The 26,167-nt window shown below is 40.5% G+C and overlaps 1 protein-coding gene across 1 annotated transcript; it reads right to left on the bottom strand.

The window, feature by feature from the left end:
* Positions 1–669: 669 nt before the first annotated feature.
* Positions 670–10,865, bottom strand: LOC124132335 (protein wech-like). The gene is made up of 3 exons (XM_046496216.2): positions 10,642–10,865; positions 4,198–4,507; positions 670–2,680 (listed from the first exon to the last, which is right to left on the bottom strand). The coding sequence occupies exons 1-3, from the start codon at positions 10,654–10,656 to the stop codon at positions 1,002–1,004; spliced, it is 2,004 nt and encodes a 667-aa protein (XP_046352172.2). The 5' UTR covers positions 10,657–10,865; the 3' UTR covers positions 670–1,001.
* Between the last annotated feature and the right edge of the window lie 15,302 nt (positions 10,866–26,167).

Raw genomic sequence — 26,167 nt, forward strand, 5'->3', positions numbered from 1 at the left:
GACACCAGAAATGGGCTTCACACATTGTACCCATGTCGGGAATCGAACCCGGGTCTTCGGCGTGACGAGCGAACGCTTTAACCACTAGGCTACCCGACCGCCCCTGGGTTGGTTAGGACCTTAAACAGCATCATGCCACTGACTGGATGAATTGTATGCTTTAATAGGGAAATAATAGTAACATTGTACATCGTATAATTTATGTTCAAGTTCAGCTTCAAGTCTTTATTCAATATTCAAGACCACAGGCCAAAGAACATGTTTGTAATTTAATACAGGACCACAATTTATGAACATTAATATAAACATGTTAAATGTTCACTTTTGTGCGCAACACCACAATCAAACTTGTAGTTTAAAAGTTCATATAAATGTTAAACAATGGAACTCACAAAATTATCCCCCTTTAACCAGAATTATCCGACACACTGTGTGTGTGTGTGTGTGTGTGTGTGTGTGTGTGTGTGTGTGTGTGTGTGTCTGCTTGTACTTGCCCGGAATGATTTATAGTGCTACCTCACTGAGATACCTTGCCGCAGTTTAACATGAATACCCCAACTCATGATCAGACACAATATACCGACTCCGAGCCGACCAGTCCTTGTTTTAGCCCCTTAATGCCGAGCGCCAGACAGGGTAACAACAAGTACCATTTTTAAGAAATCCGGACCTTCCGCTCGCCGGGCGGACGCTCTACCACTAGACCACGGAGGCGGTCACTACAAGCATAAGAGTTCTGCATGTACAGGTGTCTATGCCACTCCCGTATCTATGCACACAATCAATCATAATGAACAAGGAGGAGATAGTTTAATCAGGTTCATCTAACAAGTCAACTAATAGTTCTTTTGAAGTGTACTATTTTTTCTGAATGAACGAGTTGTTTTTTGCCACACAACACAAATACAAGCACACATTCACATTTAAAGTAAGGTTCGTGGAAACGAACTATTAATGTGATCCACGTGAATCTGTAACGTGAATTAAATGTAACAGAGAATTCACTGAGACGTATAAACTTTAACAGTTTCGTTTTGTTGCGCAACATACAGTTTCTGTTCACAGCGAAACAAACCGAATGGTTTCTCAATTCCATCCTGTGATGTCAGCAGGTCTCTGACAAACCCCCCTGCTGCTGTCAGTACTACCACCTTGTGTGCCCAGTTGTCTGCCACAAGGATGTGTCCTGTGCTGGTAGTTGTCATGCCTTGTGGTCCCCTCAGTCTTCTGTCTCCTTTAGGGTTGTAGATAAAGACAACATCTCCTTCGGGGGTAATACAGTAGACGTACCCACCATCTGACACCAGGATGTTGCCCTCGTTTGTACTACAGAGGAACCTGGATCTGCTTATCAGGTTATCCCCAGTACTGAGTGAACTGACTGACCTCAACACCCTCCCCGATACATCCAGGATGTCAACACAGGGAGGATGCCAACAGCCTGCTGCTAATGTTGAAGGGCTCAAGGCTGTCAGACATCTGTACGTCTTCTGTGTTGGTACGCGTGACTGTAGTACAAGGTCAGGGGTCACCTGTACAGTTACAATTTCATTGCGTGACCAGAAAGATACAACTACCTGGTTGTCACTCAACCGCGTCACAGTGAGTGGTTCACTTGCAAGATCTAGTTTACTGTACAGGGATTGGTTGTTCTTTGTGTAGAGGGACTTCAGACAGTTATTATTGTAGTCAGAGACCACCAGTGCCTCTACGCCATCAACGACCAGGACTGCGACATCAGCTGGATCGGGCTTCTTCTTGTCGCCCTCAACCCTGATATCGAATGTTTTGTGTAACACTGGTGTGCACTTGACGTTAAAAGAGTCATCCTGTATTTTACAAAGTGGCCCTTCAATTTTGTCAAATGTATTGTGCTTTAGTCTACCAAGTCGCACATCCTTGTCAAATTTCTTCACATCTATTTCACTGACGAAGACTGGTTGTGAATCACTTATTCTGTCTGTGAAATCGACTTCCCTGCCTGTTGCCTCCTTGATTGCCCCTGACCGACACATCTGGTAAATGTGAAACATGTCAGTCTCACTCCCAGACTTCAACACCTGGGTGATGTACTCTATGTATTGTTGATACATCTGCATGTCTATTTCCCCTGACTTTATCCATCCCCTCAGTTGTCCAGACTGCTTCTCTGTCATCTCATTCAGCTCCTCCAGCAGCTGTTTCTCCTTCCGTTTAATCACGTCCATGGCTTTCTGTGACTCCAGTCTGATCTGTGACTCTACTGCGTCTTTGTTGTGGCTGATATCATCAATCTGTGATCTGTGTTGTAGAAGGTATTTGTTCCTGTCGTCAAACCTTTGTGTGATCAGTTTCTTATTCTGTTCCAGAACACTTTCCATTTCAGACATCAAGGACTCAAGAGTGACCACAGAATCGCATTTCCTGTGATATATAGTACAACACTTTTGGCAAATTGCTTTGTTGCAGTCTCTACAGCATACATCCACGACTTCGTTGTGATCCTTGCAAATTGGTCTTTCTTTTCCTGTGATCTTCACTGCTCCTCCAAGATCAGCGATCGTGTGATTCGATGTAGCAGGAACAGCCATGTGCATCTTCACACATCTCTCACAGAGTGGGACATCACAGTCCTGACAGCAAGAGATAGCTGGATTTGTGTCTCCAAGTTTCCGGCAGAAGCTGCAACAGCTGTCAGTACCTAAATATGACAAAGGAAAACCTTATTCAGCATGACAAACAGACAGAGCTGTTTTGAGAAAGTTTATTCACAAATTCTTCTTGTTTTTGAGTTTCAAATGTTATTTTAATACACATGTATTCAATACAGATGTTGTTTTCAATACACTCGTAGTTGGGCTTCAGACCCATGCTCATCACTACCACACAACTTAAGTGTACGAATCAATTCATATACACAGACACAGCCTCTTACAAATCATCACGTCTTTCACTTGACATTGACAACTCGATAGTGACCCGTGAAGATTCCGGGGTAGAGTAGGTCTTCAGCAACCCATACTTGCCGTAAAAGGCGACTATGCTTGTCGTAAAAGGCGACTAACGGGATCGGGTGGTCAGGCTCGCTGACTTGGTTGATACATGTCATCGATCCCAAATGCGTGGATCGATGCTCATGATATTAATCACTGGATTGTCTGGTCCAGACTCGATTATTTACAGACCGCCGTCATATAGCTGGAATATTGCTGAGTGCGGCGTCTTTTTAAACTTCACTTCAGGAAAGCATCTTAGTCAAGCACTGTCACAAATGAAAGCAAATGTCATTTGAAGTCTTCTGTGAAAACAATATTGAATTGCTGGAATATGGGGGAAAGACATTTGGGCAAGAAGTAGGCATCCCCATTGGCATCAAGTGTGCTCCCCTTGTTGCGGATCTGTTTCTTTATGCAATTGAATCGGAATTTCAGCTCGGATTAGCAAAGTCAAAACAATGTAATTTGGCCAAGAAGTCAAACTTAAGCTTCAGGTATATCGATGATCTGATATCGTTCAATAACCATCAAATAGTCAATTCTCTTCTGTATGAGTATATAACAAGAGGGATGACTTCAACTTTTCAATAGTCTTTCCCTTTATATTGAACAGTATTCTGCACCTTCAGTCTTTGGTGCTAAAATTCACAACTTTTGAGGTACAATCGAGGATGCTCTTCCTGCCAAGATTCCAAAGAGCATCATGAGGCTCATTGTTCAGAAGTTGTTGATCAAGGTTACATCATTCAAAGCCTCAGTAAAACTTTCAAAACGTTTTATGGTATTTGACGCATCGGTGATAAAAATTATATCGTTTGCAATTTCCTATTTTACCATGCATTCATGTGGTTTTTTTCAGATGAACAGTTGACTTGCCTTGACATGTGACAAGGGACGCGTGCCACCTTTGGGTCAGGTTCCCCCCACCTTTTCAGAACACCTTGTATCAACCCTATTTGGTAATGATTCATCAACACATGTTGATATGATATAGTCGGAATCGTACAATCGACTCTGCTTTTGGAAGAGATTTCTTGTAAAAATGGAAAGGGCTTTGTCGTTTTTATTTACAGGAGCAGTCATAACATACTTTGTTACCACTTATATACGTTGCACTGAATGCATTCTTTTATCGTGTTACATGTATATAATTTAATCAGGCAATAATAGTTAAATTAAAAAAGGTTGGGATATTGGTTTTTTTCTATTTGTCAGCACGTACCACCAGCAAGATTTTCCTCACATGCCAGAGTGTCCAGTAGTCCCTGTATGAGGAAACTGGGCTTGATCTGTTTCACCCACTCCTCCACTGGTCTGTCAGGTTGGGGAACTCGGGTCATCTGACGACAGTAGGGACACAGGATGGACTTGGCTCTGATGGCGTCTTGTCTGGTCTTCAGGAATTCCGCAAGGCAGCCCTTACAGAAGGTGTGGCCACAGGTCAGAGTACAAGGGTCTTTGTATCCCTCTGTACATATGGAACAAGACAAGAGGTTTTCATTCAGCCTCTCCAGCTTTCTAGCGGCGGCCATCTGAAACAGAAAGTAATTGACACTGTTGGCGTCAATTTGCCAGTACAACAACATGCAATTAGAACATACGGCATATGCCAATGGAACACACGTACCTATTATCTTAATTTCGGAATGTATTTGTACTTAAAAATTGTTTAAAAAAAGTTTACAATAGCCTTCATCTCTCCCCGCCTACACACACACACACACACACACACACACACACACACACACACACAATAAAAAACAAATAAAGACTTATTTATGCGACATGCTGTTTCAAAATCCAAACTTCCTAGTATTCGTCTTTATGTAAAGAAACTGAGAGAATGTTTTAAAAAGCTCCCTCCAGGTGAAATTTATCATTTGAAATTTGACTTTAATCAACCACATACCCTTGAAGACAAATGCCTCTAAATCACCATTCCATGATATCCATAGAAAGGAATGTTGACTCTATTTTTCAATATTATTGGAATGTACGTAAACAGTTTCAATATTGCTGAATAAGCATACCATTTAAAGATTTAAACTCTCAACGCCTCACTCAGCCATATTCCAGCTATATGATGGCAGTCTGTAAATAATTGAGTCTGGACCAGACAATCCAGTGATTGACATCATGAACATCAATCCACACTATTGGGTTGGTTGGTTGTTAAACACCGCACTTGGCCATATTCCTGCTATATGACGACGGTCTGTAAATAATCAAGTCTGGACCAGACAATCCAGTGATTGACATCATGAGCATCTTTCCACGCAATTGGGTTCGGTGACATGCATCAACCAAGTCAGTGAGCCTGACAACCCGATCCCGTTAGTCGCCTTTTACGGCAAGCATAGTCGCCTGTGATGGCAAGCAACCTGCTCAATAAAATCCATGTAATGTTGTTGATATGCAAGAACAGTGTATATGCTCTTGGTGTGTGGGACATGGATACACTTATTGACAAAACAAATGTGTTTTGACCAGGGGTCATTTGTATCGCATCAGCAAGTATGAATCAGGCCCAACACATCTGTATTGTCAGGTATAATGCGTTATACATCTAGTTGGTCGAAGCGCATTATTAAAGACGCATCAAGAAGAGGCAGCATATATATTTGTTAAACACAAAACAATTAAGAGTAGCCTTGTACCATATGTTCCCGTGTTTTTTTTAGGTGAAGAATTGACTTGCCTTTGCATGTGTTTGTGACGGATGCCACCAGTGAAGCAGGATACGCTCACCTTTTCGCGAACACCTGGTATCATTTCTATTTCATAGTGATTCATAAACACATGCTCATGATATAGTCGGAATCGTACAATCGACTCTGTTTATGCAGAGATTTCTATTGGATATTGAAAATGTTTTGTTTATTATTATTATTATTATTATTATTATTATTATTATTATCAGAAAACGAAGTTTACTTCATCGAACACACTCTGCGACAGTTGGTGGTGTGCTAACCTCTATTGGAATAATGCAGTTGTTAGGCCTGTTAACGAACTAGCACTTGTTTGACAGATAGGTTTCCTTAAGACTTGAAATCTTGTTGCTACTTGCCTACCCCGACTTTTTTAATCACATGTCACTCGTCTTGAATCCAATTGACTCCCAAACGGACTACTGGACTCAACATCGTTAGCCATTGTAGACCATCTTTTTCTGTATCTACGAACACCATTTTCCGTAATGTTCACACATCTCAGAAAGAGTCATGTCACTTATATCTGACATGATTTTTTTTATAAACAGTTTTTTAAGCTAAATACAACTGTATTGTCCAAAATGTTATTCATGCACAAAAACGCGTGCGCTGTTCATTTAAATGGTTTGGGGGTATAACGTTTGTGAGTGACGTTTTCCCTACATGTTCTGAAACATTTTTGTAAATGCAACTGATGATATATATTTTAGTAAGGATAAATTAATATACTTTCAATTATGAGTCAGTCTACATGAAAATAACATGTTTTCAGTTTAATAATAACACAGGGGAATGTACCTTTACCTCATATTATCAAATAAACAAACACACTGTAAAATACATTTTGCAATACTAAATCTGCCAATAAGATTTCGTACAATGAAATAGGATATTACCACATTTATACACTGTAAAAATGTGTTATTTGTTTTGTTTATTTGTTGTTTAACGCCGCACTCAGCAATACTTCAGCTATATGACGGTGGTCTGTAAATAATCGAGTCTGGACCAGACAATCCAGTGATTGACATCATGAGTATCGACCCACGCAATTGGGATACGATGACATTAAAAATGTGTTAACGTATAAAACAGGCACTTAGGATTTGTGTACATGTCCTAAAAAGGATCAGAGGCTTTATATAACACGCGCCAGGATCACAGCATCCAAAGATCACAACATCCAAAGATCTCAAAATGTTTTGAGCGTACGTCTACAGCAGATCTAGTGTTGTAACAGTAGTTATATCAAACTCACGCAGAGACTTGGGGGAAATGTGATTACAGTGCAATGAAATCAAGCATAAGTCAGTGTGAGTGAGTGAGTGAGTATGGTTTTACGCCGCTTTTAGCAATATTCCAGCAATATCACGGCGGGTCATAAGTCAGAAGAGAAATGTCGATCGTTGTGTGATACCATTTAATTCTTTAAGTGATCAATCACATATTCTTATTTGATAACATCACCCAACCCAAACACACTTAGATATTAAATGTACTTCATTATCTGACTATTGTATGATATTCTTTGATAATTTAAGACGTTTGCATTCTAAACAGTTTAGGATACAAACATATTTAGGTATCAAAACACATGTAAGATATCGGACAAGGATTAAACACTTTTTTTACAATTAGACATCTTCTGAGCGGAAGGTCCGGGGTTCGATCCCCAGCCGCGTCATACCAAAAAACGTTAAAAGATGGTACTTGTTGTTACCCCGTCTGGCGCTCGGCATTAAGTGGCTATGACAAGGACTGGTTGGCTCGGAGTCAGTATACTGTGTCTGAGTGGGGTATTCATGTTAAACTGCGGCATGGTATAGCAGTGGGCTAGCACAGAAATCGGCATCATTCCGGGCTAACGAGCGCACGCACGCACGCACGCACGCACGCACGCACGCACGCACGCATACACACACGTCGCTGCATAAGTGCAATAATCTTGGGCGGTTAAAGCGTTCGCTCGTCACGCCGAAGACCCGGGTTCCATTCCCGACATGGGTACAATGTGTGAAGCCCATTTCTTGTGTCCCCCGGGCGATATTGTAGGAATATTGCTAAAAACGGCCTAAAACCATACTCACTCACTCACTTGGACGCGCTGTTAAACACCATTTCACCTCATCTTACACATCTTCTTGTGAGAGGACGCGCCCACTACTACCATAAAGACATGAACCATATTAGATTACTAAATTATTAGGTGAGATAATGATAAGGCTCTGTCATGAAATAATTTGAACTCACAGTCTTGAATAACTAAACAAGACACTGCCGGGGTCGCTAGCTTGGATGGCTGCAGTATTCAGATATTTAGTATTCATTCATTACGTCAGATTCATTATGTCAGACGTAGACTTTTATTTTCGGAACATCAGTTTTTGAAATGCCTAACGTAGCAGGTTCCTGCAGGTATTCAACATATGCTCTCTTCAGTGGACATTTCCCAGACATTGAAAAACAATCATCGTTATTCCAACACAAGATGTTCACGCAGTGGAGAGAGAAATGTGTTCTATGATGCTGAAACAACAAGAAAACCAATCTACACGGACGTGAACTTGAAAATTAAGGAAAACATTAAGAAGAAAACATTTATATGCTATAGTTAGCTGAATCTTTTGAATAGCATCTTCCATTGTAAAGAACTAAGTCTGAAGGTGAATCTGGAAAGACAATTGCATGCTCGTAAATGTGATTTGTTTTTTGTTTGTTTGTGGAACACTTATGATATTCTTATGGTGAGGTACAGGTTACAAATTTACTTATCGGAACACATCCATCTTTAAGAATACATGTAGTTCCCCCGGATAGTACCATACACATGTGGGGGCACGGGTGGCCCAGTCTAAGTCTAAGGCGCCGCGATTCGCTGTGCAGAGTTGCGTCCCTTGGGCACGCCAGAAACCTATGATTGTGGGTTCGAATCCCGGTTCGCCCCAATTATGTTTCTAGGTTTGTCAGCACCATACCCGTGCTCGTGGGTTTCACCGAAGTGGTAAACGTCTGAGACCTGCATCACTTCGGGCTTTCCTCCCACATTAAGCTAACACGCCGTGATATAATTGGAATACTGTTAAAAGCGGCGTTAAACCCAACTCACTCACTCACTCACCATACACGTGTGGGTTTCAGGTCTGTAAGTTTTGTCTGTAAGTAAATGAAAAACTGCGATTCTGTAGAAAAGAATGCACATTATTGTTTCGTTTACGGCGACTTATTCAATTCCTGGTGAGGTGAAATGGAGTTTTAGGTCGCGTTCCAGATTTTTGCATTAATATAGCCATGTCAATGCATGCACGTGTGTGTGTGTGTGTGTGTGTGCGTGCGTGCGTGCGTGCGCGCGTGTGTGTTAGACAGGGAGAGTGTGTGTGTGAGAGAGAGTTTGTGTGTGTGAGAGAGGGAGTGTATGTTAGAGAGAGAGAGAGAGTGTGTGTGGGAGAGATCGTATGTGTGTGTGTGTGAGAGAGAGAGGAAGTGTGTGTGTGAGAGAGAGGGAGAGTGTGTGAGAGAGAGAGTGTATGTGTTTAGAGTGTGTGTGAGAGAGGGAGAGTGTGTGTGTGAGATAGAGAGGGAGTGTGTGTGTGTTAAAGTGTGTGTGAGAGAGGGAGAGTGTGTGTGTTAGAGTGTGTGAGAGAGTGTGTGTGAGAGAGAGAGAGATAGTGTGTGTGTGGGAGAGATCGTATGTGTGTGAGTGAGTGTGTGAGAGAGAGAGTGTGTGTGTGTGCGTGTGTGTGTGTGTGTGTGCGTGTACTAGTCCGCATGCTCACTGAGATACCATGCCGCAGTTTAACATATCCCATATCCCACCCAGACGCAGTATACTGACTCCGAGCCGACGTCCTTGTTTTAGCCCCTTAATGCCGAGCGCCAGGCAAGGTAGCAACAAGTACCATGTTGTAACGTCTTCTGGTATGACGCACCCGAGGGATCGAACCTCGGACCTTCCGCTCTCCGGACAAACGTTCTATCCACGGTGACTTCTCATTCTACCTAAACTTAAAAAAACTGACCAACCTCTCAAATAAAATGAGACAGTCCATTTGTGGACACGTTGAAAAGCAGAAACTGAAATTATCAAATTATTGGGAGGTTTTTAATATCTATTTCTTTCAATTGCATTGCATTCATATCATTACCCTTCGTATTATCATAAGCATTATTCATCATAAGTTATTATACACTTATGTTTATTTGTGTCAACGTCTTTCATTTGAATTGCATTTATCACATTTCATTCATACATCACAATACTGACGTCTCATATTTATAACGTTGATCTCGTTTTCAAATATGTGTTCAAGTTATCATCAGGAAACTAATACGTTTTGGATCGTCATTGTCATGTGACCTCTGAACTCATTATTATTGCTGACTAACGAGCCTGTCCTATTTGTAATGACGGGATCATTGTTGCCTAGCCCTAATGAAACATACGAAGCAGTTATATGTAATTCATTTTTCTTGTCAGGTGTTCAAAACAACACGACTACCAACTACATCTAGCGGCATTTTGCACATGTATGTTAACTCGTTCACAAACCGCACCCCTCGTTTTCAATAGTGTCTTGTCCCCTCTTGACTTGGGTGTAACAAAAGACGATGGTCTGGTGCACATGACCCCTTCCCACGCACTGTCACACTTGAATTACATTCCTACATGGTCAGTGATGTTCGCAGCCTAAAACCATTAGGAATAAACTAACAACAATGCAATACTGGTGACAGGTAAGTAAGGTATGTGCACGTGTAGACGTAATATAGATATATCTCCACTTATTGAAAAATAAACTACTTCCTCGTTCCGGCTTCTCTGTTAAAAATACCGATCAATATTTTGCGACAGAAAGTTTATGGACGTGCCTTAGTTTAGTTTATGGACTAGTCCACGTGTCTCTCAGATTGATAAACCAGCGCTCCTAGATATGTGGAATAACATTCAGACTTACCTTGTTCCGTCGCATACGTCCTCTCGTCAGTAAACAGTGGATACTGTGTTCGGGCGATGCGTTCAAAATCAGTGTTTCCAAACAAGCATGGATCCGGTTGAGCAGTGGAAGGATGAATAATTATTCACGGTGTGCTCACAAGGAAATAGTAAATTCCATTCGTCGTGACTCAGAATTAGGTACATGTGGCCCAGTCGCCGCGATTCGCTGTGCAGACGTTCGTCCCTTGAACACGCCAGAAACCTATGATTGTGGGTTCGAATCCCGTTTCACCCCGATTATGTTTCTAGGTTTGTCAGCACCATACCTGTGGTCGTGGGTTTCACCGAAGTGGTAAAGGTCTGAAACCTGTATCACTTCGGGCTTTCCTCTCATATTAAACTGATACGCTGTGATATAAGAAGAATACTGTTTAAAACGGCGTTAAACCTAATTCACTCACTCACACGCCCGTGCCATATCAGAGTAATTCAACTATCAAATACGATGACAACTGAACACCACCTGCCTCCTATATTCTCTGACAGCGTTTAATGAGGGCGCGTTTGATTGTCCCTCGTGAAGATCCGGGGTAGAATTTGGTCTTCAGCAACCCATTCTTGCCGTAAAAGGCGACTATGCTTGTCGTAAAAGGCGACTAACGGTACCGGGTGGTCAGGCTCACTGACTTGGTTGTTGCATGTCCTCATGGCACTCGTGAAACGCAACCTCCCCGTGGTGAGTGCTGGGTAACGCTAATCGCTCTTCCCCCGTGTGGACCCGGGGTAGAATGTGTCCTCAGCAACCCATTGCTTGTCGTAAAAGGCGATCAAATTGGGCAACCTGTTTGCCGTGGGTTGCGCCCCTGTGTCGGTGGAGGACGGGATTCTGGTGGTTGAGGGCACCGGTGTTCGGTGTTCCTTTTGCCCAACAAACCACTTCGACCCTAACTTCACCCAGACGGGTGGTAGAATGGGCCCGGTTCTATCAATCGGCTGGTCACGCCATGCCCTGTGTATGGGAAACATTCATGTTGAAATTCTTCTGCATTATTTGATTGCTGTAATTGAATGTTGTTTATGAAAATGTTATGCTATAAAATTTTGCCTAGAGTCCAAAACCAGAAGGCGGTGGCTAATGGGCCAATCTGGTGTTTTTGACCTCCAAATTCAATATATACATTTTATTGTCATGGGCAGAACCAGTCTGGCATTTATTTGGTATACAAATATTGCCATTTGTGTCATATTCACTGGCGCATAACAGCCCTGTATCCCTGGTGTTTGCATCCTGGAGATCCGATGCAATTTAACACTGTCGTTGTTGACACCCCATGGTGAGTGGGGAACAGGGTTGCTGAATTATTTTCTTTCACCATGGCTCAAAATCATTCAGGTTCTAAACGAAGGCATTTAGATACAAGTTCGTCTGAGACTGATACACATGTTGATTCCTGGGCTCGATTCCTTGTGATTGAAGCTGCAGATCATGAACCAATCAAATTGAATCCTTTCTCTATATCTAAAGCTGTTCATGGCTATTGCGGTGATGGTTGACACGTTTGCGCAGTGGATCTCTTTTGGTGGAATGTGTGCGAAAGCAGCAATCTATCAATTTATTATCAATCACCCGGTTTGCTAATGTGAAGGTTGTTGTTTCTGCACACCGTACTCTGAACGCTTGCCGTGGCATTGTCCGTGACAGGACACGTTCACTGTCGGGTATGTCAGAAGCTGAAATTGTTTCAGAACTTCAAAATCAAGGAGGTCAGTCAGTTAAACGTTTCACCCAAAATGATGAAAAATCCAATATCGTTAACACGAACACATATCTGTTCACGTTTGACCGTCCAACGGTTCCGAACTCAATTAAAGCTGGTTATGTTAAAATCGGAGTGGAGGTGTATGTCCCCAATCCACTCCGATGCTATAAGTGTCAAAAGTTTGGACATGGTTCAAAAACCTGTACACGCTCTATCGTTTGTAATCGTTGAGGTGGCAACCATGACCGTACAGACTGTAGTCTAGATCTAAAGTATATCAACTGTGAAGGCCAACACATGGCCACTTCCAAATCCTGCCCTGTGTATCAAACGGAAACACAAATTCTGAAACTAAAATGTGAAAAAACATATCTTTTGCAGATGCTAGGAAGCTTGGCAATCAGTCAAGATCCCCTTCAACTCTAAATTCCTCTCCTCCTGTGGCAAATCCTGTTAAAACCACTTCATCTGTTCAGTGTTAAACCGATTTGACATGGGTAACTTCTGTTCAACCAGTCTATCACTGCGTCTATCACTAACATCGATGTATCTGACAGTCAGTCTGCATCACCACCCGATAGTGTTCAGGCAGAGACTCAGACTTTGTCTCAGACTCCTCCTGAAGAACCAGTTGTTCTGGACCGAAAATTATCACAAAAACAAAGAAAAAAGTTAAATAGAAATCAGACATCCAATACCCCGTCTCCTTCAGAAATATCTCTCCACAACTCCTTCAGTGCTTTAGACATGGGGGTGACTCCATCGTCAGACAGTAGCGATAGGAGGTCTTCTTCCTCACGTTCACGTGAGAGATCACCCATTGAGCCGCCGTGACTCAATCATCACATTTAATACAATGGAACTGTAGAGGACTTAAGAATAATTATAATGATTTACAACTTTTAATTCAGGATTTCAAACCATCCGTTATATGTCAACAAGAAACATATCACAAAGACACTGATAAATTCGATATAAGAGGTTATACCTCCTACAATGTCTTTTCACCTCCAGGTGCAAAAGCCACTGGAGGTTCTTCAATATTCAAGAAACACGGCGTTATCCGCAGCCCTGTTCATCTTGCTACTCCTCTTCAAGCTGTAGTCGTCCCTGTAACCTTACAGATAGTTTTTACTTTGTGTTCGCTCTATATTCCACCATATTCTTCCCTTCGACAATCTGAACTTCAAGCTCTTTATGATCAACTCCCCAAGCCCTGTAATATTATGGGTGATTTGAATGGGCACAATCCACTCTGGGGTAGTGTTCAGACAAATAACAAGGGTAAACTTTTGGAAGATTTCATTTCGAAATTTCGGCATTGGGTTGACTCTGTAATTCGCGAAATTTTCGATCTGTCCGAAGTCGAGGCTCGCAAATACAGTACAGCACAATCTTCAAAGACACATAAACTACATATTATATACCTGATGTATACGATTGTGAGTGAAACATCGTATCACGCAATGACAGGCGAGACAGCGATGCGTTCGTCAGGCGTGAACTAGCTTTACGGAAGATAGTGTCACGTGCATACATAAGCCACGCCCACTCATGAATATTGTAGAGGGACAACATACGTAACACAACTTACTCCACCAGCATGAATTAGCTGCATACTGCAATGATCAGCTGATGACGGAGTAGCGACATAACCATGCAGGAAACGAGACAGCATCGCGGATATTCAGGATAATCAAGTGAAACGAACAAATATCACCTTACTCCTGATTAACCACATTCCTTAAATACGACTGTGGTAAGATTTTATCTATTTAATAACTAAACAGCAAACTTACCCGAGTTACTTCAACTTTACAGCATTTGTTTACAGAAACAGCCAGGTCAGGGTCTTGATGAGAGTGCTGTCCCTTTAGCCCGTTTCCATATAAGGTTCGTACACCATCCGCTTCCGATCAGTCTTAGAACCAGCAGGTATAAACTCTCACGGAACACGACAGCAACTCAGCAAGAGTCAATATCCGCAACACAAATGAACGAATAAGCGCAATTCATACAACGGACCCTGCCAACCATCATCGGGTATCTTACAGTATGTTATCCATGCATTGTTGTCTTCTCAGTTGCGATTTTGGAAAAGACATAATTTAGATTAATTGTGCTTAGCGTTGTGTTTTGAGCAATACAATAGGCTGCGCATCTGAGAAGATAGAACCACACCCCGCTGTACCTACACCACGTGAAACGAGTCTAATAAAGTTTTATTACGTCATTCCTTTATCAACTGGTACCAATGACGTCATATTGCAAGGGGCATAAGCCATGGTGTGTTTATTATGGAATATATTTCTCGGTAAATGTGAAAAATATGAACCTATATAATGAATAAAATAAATTAGGTACTTGTGATATGTGTGTTGTTTTGCCTCTGAAACTGCTAGGTAAATACTTTTCATGATGAAATAGTACAAGAAAAAAAGAACAAATCTTATATGTGGAATAACTCTTTCTTAGTGAAGTACAGATTCTCGTTCTTTTTGTGGACGATTCGAACGCACACTGCCAAAGTGAGGCACCTAATCGCTAGCACACAAAGTCGGCGATCTAAAATAACCAGCCACCGATGTTCCACAAAATGAAAGTCCGGCAACTGGTAGTCTAGATCACGTATTTTGTGTACCCCTCTGACAAGTGTAAACTGGCACGGCTCCCATTGCCGAAAGCTATGAATTCACAATGCCATTTAGGAAGTGGTCAAATTTAACAAATGTTATATTTCGGATAACACTTCCTAAGTAGAAAAAAATAGGTTTATTTTCGTGTGAACTTGCCCTTTAGGCAACGTCGGTCGCAGAGAGTCCTTGGATGGGTGACCGCGTTCCTGAGAGTTTCTAAGGCCTCGGTCCTGAAGCCCATGCAGCATATGTGGCGTCTCCTTTGTTCGAATTGTGCCTCTGTTCACCCAGCAGTGAATGTGCCCGGTAGGAAGAGATGGCAATGTGGTTGTTAACCTTCAAGCGCCCCAGGGAGCTGAGAATAATTGTTTAGCGCACACTGATCCATTGACCGGGGTAATAAATGTCTAAGCACTTAGAACATGCTTATGCATGGAGTACATCGCCATATAAATGGATTATTATTATAATGGTTATTATTATTATTAAGTTGTCGAATGAAAAACGTTCCACGCATGTGCAGTTTCTTGTATATGGTCGAAACGAGAGGATTTGTTGGCCACCATTTTTATTACCGAACGTTGTCTTCAGATCAGTAGATTCTTACAACACAGGAGAGTTCAAGGGGGGTAAACCCTCATTTTCAGATATAATTGTAAGTTCATTCTGTTTCTAGAAAAAATATATTTTGTAAGACGGACAACACAGCGAGGTTCTATGGCGATCCCCCCAACCCCCTTACCCTCCTTAGGTTTTGTTTTGTTTGTTTGTTGTTTAACGCCGCACTCAGCAATATTCCCGCTATATGACGGCGGTCTGTAAATAATCAAGTCTGGACTAGACAATCCAGTTATTAATATCATGAGCATCGATCCACGCAATTGGGATCGATGACATGCATCAACCAAGTCAGCGAACCTGACCACCCGATCCCGTTAGTCGCCTCTTACGACAAGCATAGTCACCTCTACCCCAATTAGGAATTTTTAAAAGTAAAATGCGGGGGGTAAATCGCATTCATGAACGCATATGAATATGCATACATTCATAATTGTACACCTTTTAACTCCGAAGTATCGTATTCTTTGTTTGTTTGTTAATGCAAAAATCAGTAATATTCAAATAAGTTTAATGGCTGTACTCGTATATATATATACCCTCCCACATACACATTGTGCAAATCATCCCCTATCTTACAACGTCACGATTGTATACTCCTATCTCCAGGGATCGCAATTCAGTGGGCGTAGGTACATGTGTACCGAAATGCGTGGGATATCAAGGAGAAAATATCACCACCTCATGCATTTTTTACACTTTTCCAGAATATCTTGTATCACCTTTATAGTTAAACTAAAAACTGTTCCCATCTGCTGCTATATATTGTATATCATTCACGTCATATATATTATCTTCTTCTATTCCATGAGAAGGCACGGGTAGCCCAGTCGTCTAAGACCCCGCAACTCTCTGAGCAAAGTAACGTCCCTTTGGCACACCAGCGTTGCAAGGACTCAGACGTTTACCACTTTGGTGAAACCCACGAGTATGGAGCTGACAAACCAAGAAACATAATCGGGGCGAACCGAGATTTGAACCCACGACCACAGATTTCAGGCGTGCCCAATGGACGCAACACTGCACAGCGAATTGCGGTGCCTAAGATTTGTTTTTTTGTTTAACTCCGCACTCAAAAATATTCCTGCTATATGACCGCGGTCTGCAAATAAACGAGTCTGGACCAGACAATCCAGTTACTGACATCATGAGCATCGATCCACGCAATTTGGATGGATGACATGTATCAACCAAGTCAGCGAGCCTGACCACCCGATCCCGTTTAGTGGCCTCTTAGGACAAGCATAGTCGTATTTTACGGCAAGCATGGGTTGCTGAAAACCTATTCTACCCCGGATCTTCACGGGTCCACCCAGCTGGGATACGATGACATGCATCAACCAAATCAGCGAGCCTGACCACCCGATCCCGTTAATGGCCTCTTACGACAAGCATAGTCGCCTTTTACGACAATTCACGGGTTGTACCCTTGTGGGGAATCGAACCCGGGCATTCGGCGTGACGCCCAAACGCTTTAACCACCACAATCTCACCCCCCATCACCACCCCCAACCCCCACCCCCAACCCCCACCCCAAACACACACACACACCATTATTCTCTGAACCACTGGATACTGGGATACTTAAAACTGAACGGTTTCTTTAAAATTGACTCTCAATTAATACATTCTAACGGACCGACCATATGAATTGCGTTGATGGGTATCTTTGATATCTTATCTTGAAAATCAATAAATTTGCTCTTTTCGGAATAAATTAATAACATTTCAAACATGTTAGGGGTTATGTTGTTGCAAGTTCATTTCCTACCCTTGTCTTCATCGAACCAATATATTTTTACACAAAAAGATTCACACAGATTACTTTTCACAAACTGTTGCAGGAATGAAAGATGGTTAAATAGACATAATCAAATTAAACAACAGTTCTGTCAATGATTTTCCATTACATGAAATACAAACTCGGTATACTTTCCTTTGACCCTCAATTAATACGTTTTTGCTTGTGTGGTACTTTATACATATTGTTCATAATTCTTTGATAATTCACTTTTCATAATCATAATTATGATTAAAATGCATTGAAGTGGCAACTCATGGTCTACCATCCACTGTATTACATCTCCATTTTATTATGATGAATACCGCTAAAAATTACCATTTATTATTACAAAATCATTTGCGAAATTTGGAACAAAATCAAGCCATACCACCGAGAGGGGCGTCAAAATCGGCTCTACATGGTGTACCCATGTGGTTAATTGGTGTGACGAGTCAACGCTTTAACCTCGCTGGACAAACGGGACCGCCAATGGCTTTGTCGGTTCAGATTATTTATATAAACAAATGTCAAATCAGGTTAGAAGTGTTGTATATTTCATGCAGGTGTTCACCAGAATAGTCACGTGATGTCATGGGTACGAGTTTAGCCAATCGGGAAACACTTCCGGTGCACGAGTTTTTCCTGCGCGTAATCCAGACAGAAGGATCGAAGCAGACGACGCTTACTTTTTCAATGCACCGGTGCATGTTAAATTAATTTCAACAAGCTGTATAGAATTCATTTAAAATCGAGATTACAATGGGTTTAGACCCCTATTTCTCATGTTTATATCATTCACGCGCTACTTTGAACGCTACGTTTAAAACTTGGGTATGTCATGTGCATTATGGAGACATTTCACGAAGAAACATTTTTCAGCGTGATTTCCTGTCCTGCCGTATGTTTTCACTCTGGAGAGGACGTTGAAGAAAACGACATGGTAAGTGCAGCAATATGTAATTAAACAATCTGTTGGTGAACAAATAATTATGTAAACGAATAATCGATATGGGTGTAACGATTCGCAGATGATGTGATGTTTTAGTCGATACAAAACAGTACCAGGGCACCAGGCCGGTAAGAGCGTTTCTCTGTCACTGTGCCATCGTGCGTGCGTGTGTGTGTGTGTGGAGGGGCATGGGGGAGATTGTCCCATGTCGTTAATGTATAAAGCATATTATTTTATGTAAGAATACAGCATATACATAAAACATATTGATTCTAAATTCTGTTTATGTTCTTACACCTATGTTGGTGTTTTCAACTTGACCAATTACACAATTATAATTATATTTTTACCGCATTACGACGGGAAGACCAAAGATGGGTTTCACACACGGATTTTATCACAGGGGCGAACGTTATAACTTGATTTCTCCATAAAACACCAGTGATGTAAACAAGAGAAAACAGTTTCGTTGCCGTCATAACGGCTTCCCCAACACAATTATGCAGTGTTAATATATTAGAGGTTTTTTTTAGAGAATGAATGAATGAATGAATGAATGAATACGCCAGAAATGGGCTTCACACATTGTACCCATGTCGGAATTCGAACCCGCGCGTGCACACTATACACACACCGAATTATTGTTTTCAATAAATTTTCACAAGGTAATTTGTCAAACGCCTCCCATTGGCCAACAACATATGCATACATACAGAGTATTTGCTGCGAAATGACCATTTTAACCATTCATTGCAGCTCTATCTTGTCCAGCTCCGCTATGAAAGGTGTAGTAACATCAATACATGTTGTTTTCTTTGTGAAACCTTCAAAGTGTTGGTTTAATATCTGTAAAACTTAGCATTAATTGCAATAAAAACGAGTTTAGCTCCGTCTTTTCAGCAGTCCTACTCCGACGAAGGTAGTTGTTTGGTCCGCCGTAAGCAACGGCAAACTTAGAACAAGTGTCTAAATAGGGAGGGGTGAGGTTAGGTGCCACGTTTTCCTCCGGAATTTTTATCAACAAATCTTCACAAGGTGAGACTTTGCTAAACCCCTGCACCCATTGACCGACATCTACATGCATACAAATATATTTAAAAAACGAATTTAGATTCAATATATATGGCAATTGGTTTGTTTGGAATTTTGTTTTGTCAAAGATTAATCTAAAATATTGGCTGTATATTATAATGAAATTTGAAATTGCTTAGAAGACTGTTGATGCATTAAATGGTCTGAAGAGTAAAGCTTGATTGATTTTTATGTTTTGATGTATAGAGCTCGAACAGAAGTTTGTTACTGATCGTGATATAAATATCAGATGTCAAGGTCATCGGTTGTTTTGCAGTGTGTACATTGATCACTGTGGTGTTTAGTTGCAGAGTTTAGATCTGCAATGACTGTGAATTCTTGAACTTATTTTGTCGAAATGGGTCGAGTCAGAAAAAATGTGCCATTTAGTAATACTTTTAGTGTGAAGGGATTTATGTCAATATAGATTAACAATTTGTAATACAAATTTTGAAATTTTGAAAGTAGATGCTTATTAATTTATATTAATGTTTTTATCCTCTTGGTAAGTTTAAGAGTTTTAGAGTTGGCTCCATGGGCTATGTCCCCGAGTTGTTTCAGGTGAACAATTAACTTGCCTTTACATGTGTTTGTGACGGGTGCCACCGGTGGTGCAGGATACGCTCACCTTTTCGCGAACACCTGGTATAATCCCTATTCTCGAGTGATTCGTAAACACATGCTCATGACATAGTCGGAATCGTACATTCGACTCTGCTTTTAGCAGAAATTTATATTGAATGTGGTAAGGGTATTGTCGCTTTTATTTATTTGAAGAAGAATGCGGACAGGACTTTGTTGGATTGTGGTAGGGTCGGAGGCTTTAGATGGAGACTTAGTGGTGGAGGTTGAAAGCTGTTTGCGAGACGGACGTTGTGCTGATGTTGATGCCGGGATGTTGCTGTCGCTGTCGCTGATAGTACTTGCTACGGCCGATTATACCATGAAATAATGTGAATGAATGAATCATAATGAGTGCGTCTTTTAATGTTTAGGCTCCAGCTCAAATGCATGAAACCCTATCATAATCAATTCGTCTCGTATGTTTAGCTTCAGTTGTGACATCCCACTTCCTACAATAACAAGTTCGACGCGCCACTTCCTATTAAAATGAGTTATACTTTTAATGTTTTAGCTCAGGTTGAGTTCCATCTAGATCTCTTAGACGATGCAGATACAGACATATCGTTTTCAATTTTATGGTTATTCAAATGAATTGGTCTTTTAATGTGTCAGTATCCAGCTAAGACGCATCACTTCTATAATAATGAGCTAGATTTTTTGCGAAACGATCTTAGCCCTAACATTATCGTAAAGTTATCGTAAGGAAATCGTAGGTTATCGTAGCCTGTTTTCGAAACTATCGTAGCCCTAAGATATCTTAAGATTGTCATAAATCTAAGATAGCCCCATACCTGTCGTAAGTTTATGTTATCTTCATCCAAGATGGCGGCATACTTTGCCATAGATATTTTTCAAACAAATAATCTGCTTTACGTTCAAAGATTGACATTTCATTTTGTTAAACTGTGTGATTCAAACTGACACTTCGAAAAAACACGAAGCATCGAAGATATCACGTTAGAAATGTTCTTAATCGCGACAGCGATCCACATGACTATGGAATCGATAGCTTACAATATATTTCTATCCGAGTCCATGCTGAAGAAGTGTGAAACAACATACCTTTTCGATACTTTGGGAAGGATTAAAACGGAAGGTGTCGGCAGGCTCTATAGTAATGACCGTGAAATTATTGATAACTCAGGGGCAGTATAGTATAGTTGTATAAAGAGTATATTTAATGTTTTTCTAGCAAAAGTAATTGTGTTTGGTTTCGTTTTCAAAACAACACCTAGGTTATCTATATTACTGAAAGACATTTTTTTACAAGTGATAAAATATTGTCTATTGATTAATTGCATTCTTTAAAAAGAGGTGATTAACGACATAGATGTATACCATTAAATATACCAATTTATTGATATTTTGTGAGCAAATATTAAGCACATATTTTCGTATCGTATTTTCGAGAATGGCGATTTGAAAAATCAAGTAAAAAAGGGGTTCCCATGCTCATTTGGGTTTAAAATGTCGTAGAGAAGTGACATATTTTGAACATTGTCCACAATTCACTTTCCAATATATTTTCGCAGAAAATGTTTATTGAATGAAATTTACTGATCAATATAAAATAGACGATTTACAACAATAAACTTTGAATTTTGTATTCAGTGTACCGATTTCCAAATAATAATTGATGTTGGTCTTTTTAAAATTTAAGTGTACATTTACCCGTTTTATATTCACAAAATATAGATACTTGAGACCATTCAAACAATAATATCATTGTAAAGGATAGGGTCACCGGACAAGTACTACATGTATATAATTGACCCTCAGCAATGCTTTCAGACAAGTCAAGCGTCATCGAACTAAGTTCTGGAATAGATTTTACACAATGGCAATGTAGATATTTCGCTCCTCAGCCAAATTTAAATCAAATCAGACAAATCAGTTTATTATGTCTACTTAATTTAAAGGGATAGAAAAGGACTACATTAAATATGTTTACGTTAACGTGTAGCGTGTTGCATGAGACAACATAACTTGACAATTCCTTAATTATCTCCCTTTGTGAACGAAAGTGTCACTTTCAAATTTTGATGAGAATTATGGATCTAGATAGGTTTAAAAAAAAATTACACCATCTAAATACAAATAGCTTGATATTGTATTTGAGTCCTTTGTTTATTCGTGAAATATATTGGATACGTAAATAACAAAAGAAACTTACATTGTCTTTGTAACTCGCTCGTGGGTGCGCTGCTTCCTGAACAGTTTTTGTTTTGAGTGTTTCCTGGTTATAATGTTAGTGATTTCTCAATAAACTTGTCTTTTGACATAAACACAAAAACAAGCAGAATTGTGAAACTGATCCAGAATACATCAAGTAACATCAGACCTGAACACGCATCTTAAATGCTGAACACCTGCTATTTGATCATAGGTCTCGTCATAGTCATTTAGAATAACGTCCTTTAATTACTTTCGTCTTTGACTTTGTACGCGATGTGTTTATATAAAGCTCTGCTCTCTCGCGAGAGGATCATTAGAAGGGAAATTGTGAAGTATCTTTTTTGCACATTATTTCAATTCTAATAATGTGGTAAAGTACTGTCGGAAATGCTAGAAAACTGCTTTTCTGGCTTCATTTAATTAATACAAGTCATAGGACTATAAAGAGCATATATCAAAATAACGCAAATTGCCCTTAACTAGCCTGTCCTAACTAACTCTGTGATCACCCTTAAAATGTACTTTTACAGGTAAAATGATGATCAACTTCGAAAATATTCGTGTGGTAATTACCTAACACCTGTCCCGAGGTGATGACCTCACACCGTCCCGTGCATTCTCACAGGTGTAAATGTCACCGAGTTGGGGGTTGGTCTCAAAATATTGCTGTTATTGTACTTAATTGACATGTGCGTTGATGGGGTAGCAATTTAGGATATGTACTGCATTATATTTGCTTGGAAACATGATGGAATAATCAAGAGCTCTGAAACGGGATTAGTATAGGAAGGTTGCGGTTTTGGAATCCAGAAGTATTTCTTGTTCTACAGATGATTTCGTGAGGTAGCATTTATCTCCGCTGATGACGTATATGAATCTGATTGGTTGGTTTGTTGTTTAACGCCGAACTCAGCAATGTTCCAGCTATATGACGGCGGTCTGTAAATAATCGAGTCTGGACCAGACAATTCAGTGACTGATATCATGAGCATCGATCCACGCAATTGGGATCGATGACATGCTTCAACCAAGTCAGCGAGCCTGACCACCCGATCCCGTTAGTCGGCTTTTACGACAAGCATTGTCGCCTTTTACGGCATGCTGAAGACCTATTCTACCCCGGGTCTACACGGGTCCTGTACTTTTGAATGTTGTGTTATGTCTTGCCACGAACCCTTTACACTTAGCCAAGATAGACACAACAGGGTTGAGCTGACTGAATGTCTGACTGGCGTACGTAAGACAACGTGACCGTGTTGTGCCACCAGCACATATGTCCTGTACTTTACAGGGTTCTTATTCAGACGAATTTTATCCATGAGTTGAACTTTCGTTTCATATGGTCTGAAGTCGACAATGTCATATATTCCTGTATGGTCGCCATCAGACTATTCATGGTTTGGGCGACAGTATCCGATTCCCGGACGTTATATTAACTGGCGTTATCTATTACAATGACACTGACTTTGTTTAAAATGGGCAATAGCTGAAGTTCCAACCAGTCTATGAACACATCACTTCGTATAATTACCTTATGAAAATCACCAGTTTTCTTTTTCGCATCGAAAACAAGCACACATCCATCAAAAAGCCCCATATCATGGGTTGCCTCGTGCAAAACAATGACACGATTACCTTCACCTGATGGTCTATGGATGCTTTTTGTCCATCTGCCGATAGCCACAGGTAGTTAGTGGAATGACAGTTTATTCAGTATTTTAGGCATCAAGGCCCATAGTACAATGCAGATTGGATATGAACATTGTCACGTGATGTACATCATCAGATTTTAAATCAAGTTACACATTCCTCATTTTAAAGACATGTTTTAAGAATTATGTTTAATGGAATGATTCATCAAGGTAAATTATCTGGACGCCCTGACTGTGATAGTTATGAATGGTGCGGAGATAATGTGACCTCATAGACAGGATGGAATATTTTCCCCTAAAAAGTGCTCGGTCATCGCCACGCGCAGTGTATAGAAATCCCATCTCTTGGAGGTCAATAGTTAGTGCAGTTAACATTAACTGTATTTTTTATTCCTCCTAAATTCTACTGCAAGTCAGGGTTACCTTCTGCTCATAAAGCTTGTACACTTTACGCCTAATCACCCTGTATCAAAGCTGTCTAATATCCTTTTACGTCCCAGTTTTGTTTTTGAGAACACCCCTATACCTGTTTGGTTTATTTATCATACGGTAGACTTTATGGTATGAATTGAAAACCATATAGCTTGGGCAGTTTGGTAATTCACCCTATCTAAATTAATAAATGTTTTCCCTCTATCTCTCTAAAGTGTAAAGAACTTGTATACATTTCCCAGTACAGACTCCATATCGTGTACCGTGGTTATGACTATGCAAGTGTAATGTAACATGCATCATGGGAGCAACGTTAACAAAACAAACGCAGCGTCATTTTGTTATTTTAGAGGATGCACATCTAGAATTTTCTCAAAATGATTTTTGTGTGTGGATTACATGTTTTATGAAGACTACATTATTATCATTATAACGGAGTCACGTGCGCATATTTCTATAGTCCGTTTCAGACTGCCATCATTGGACTTAGAATAAATGTAAACTTCCTGTTTTTGTTCGAATTTGTCTCCTTTAAACTTGTCGATAGGACTCCTTTTGACTGAAATACTTCAAACCGCAGGTAGGACGATCGGTAGTTACTCGATATTCAATAACACCAGTCTGTAAAAAAATTATATCCTTTTTTAACAGGCAAAAATCAGTTTTCTAGCATTTCCGACAGTACTCTAACAATACACTTATTGATTATAACATTTATTGGGTTTGAAAAATGCCTCTGCATAGCAAAGCCTTCGCTCGTCACGCCGAAGACCCGGGTTCGATTCCCGACATGGGTACAATGTGTGAAGCCCATTTCTGGTGTCCCCCGCCATGATATTGCTGGAATATTGCAAAAAGCGGCGTAAAACCATACTCACTCACTCACTCACTATTTGTGTCCGGGTAGTCATGGTATCATTTGTCATAGGAACAAAACGTCTACATATTGGACATATGTAGCATTGAACGGACTGTCACTCAAAAAGTTGCGTGTTAAACAGTGTGACCTGAAAATGTGATTTTGAATTCCGTGTCATTTCTCCATGTTGTTGTTGTTATCAGCAGCTGTGACATACCCGTGACATCACTGGAAAACACCCCGCTTTTTCAATCTCTAACACAAATGACTTTTCTGATAGGGATCGTAACATCCCTTAAACTTGAGATATCTTATATTTGAACGTAAGTTGTTAAGATTAATCGTATCTAAGATCCCTTCGAAAATCTAGTCCGTGGTCTCTAATGTTTCAGCCCTAGTTGTGACGCGCCAATTCATATAATGAGTTAGACTCTAATGTTTCAGGTCCAGTTGTGACGCCTCATTTCATACAATGAGTTCATCTCTAACGTTTCAGCTACAGGTGTGACGCGCCACTTCCTATAATGACTTGGTCTCCTGTCATAAGGCGCTGGTCTCTAATACTTTAGCTCCAAGTGTGTGGCACTAGGTCATATAATGGGCTGGTCTCTAATACTTTAGCTCCAGGTGTGTGGCACTAGGTCATATAATGGGCTGGTCTCTAATACTTAAGCTCCAGGTGTGTGACACTAGTTCATATAATGGTCTGGTCTCTAATACTTTAGCTCCAGGTGTGTGGCACTAGTTCATATAATGGGCTGGTCTCTAATACTCTAGCTCCAGGTGTGTGGCACTAGTTCATATAATGGGCTGGTCTCTAATACTTTAGCTCCAGATGTGTGGCACTAGTTCATATAACGGGTTGGTCTCTAATACTTTAGCTCCAGGTGTGTGGCACTAGTTCATATAATGGGCTGGTCTCTAATACTTTAGCTCCAGGTGTGTGGCACTAGTTCATATAATGGTCTGGTCTCTAATACTATAGC

This window comes from Haliotis rufescens, unplaced genomic scaffold, assembly GCF_023055435.1.
Source record: "Haliotis rufescens isolate VD_foot unplaced genomic scaffold, xgHalRufe1.0.p SCAF_3, whole genome shotgun sequence".
NCBI lineage: Eukaryota > Metazoa > Mollusca > Gastropoda > Lepetellida > Haliotidae > Haliotis > Haliotis rufescens.

Bases quoted from the DNA above. Each gene is read 5' to 3' on its own strand.
- LOC124132335 (XM_046496216.2), bottom strand. The intron at 2,681-4,197 runs GTACGTGCTGAC...TGTCATATTTAG, and splicing joins TGAGGAAAATCTTGCTGGTG to GTACTGACAGCTGTTGCAGC.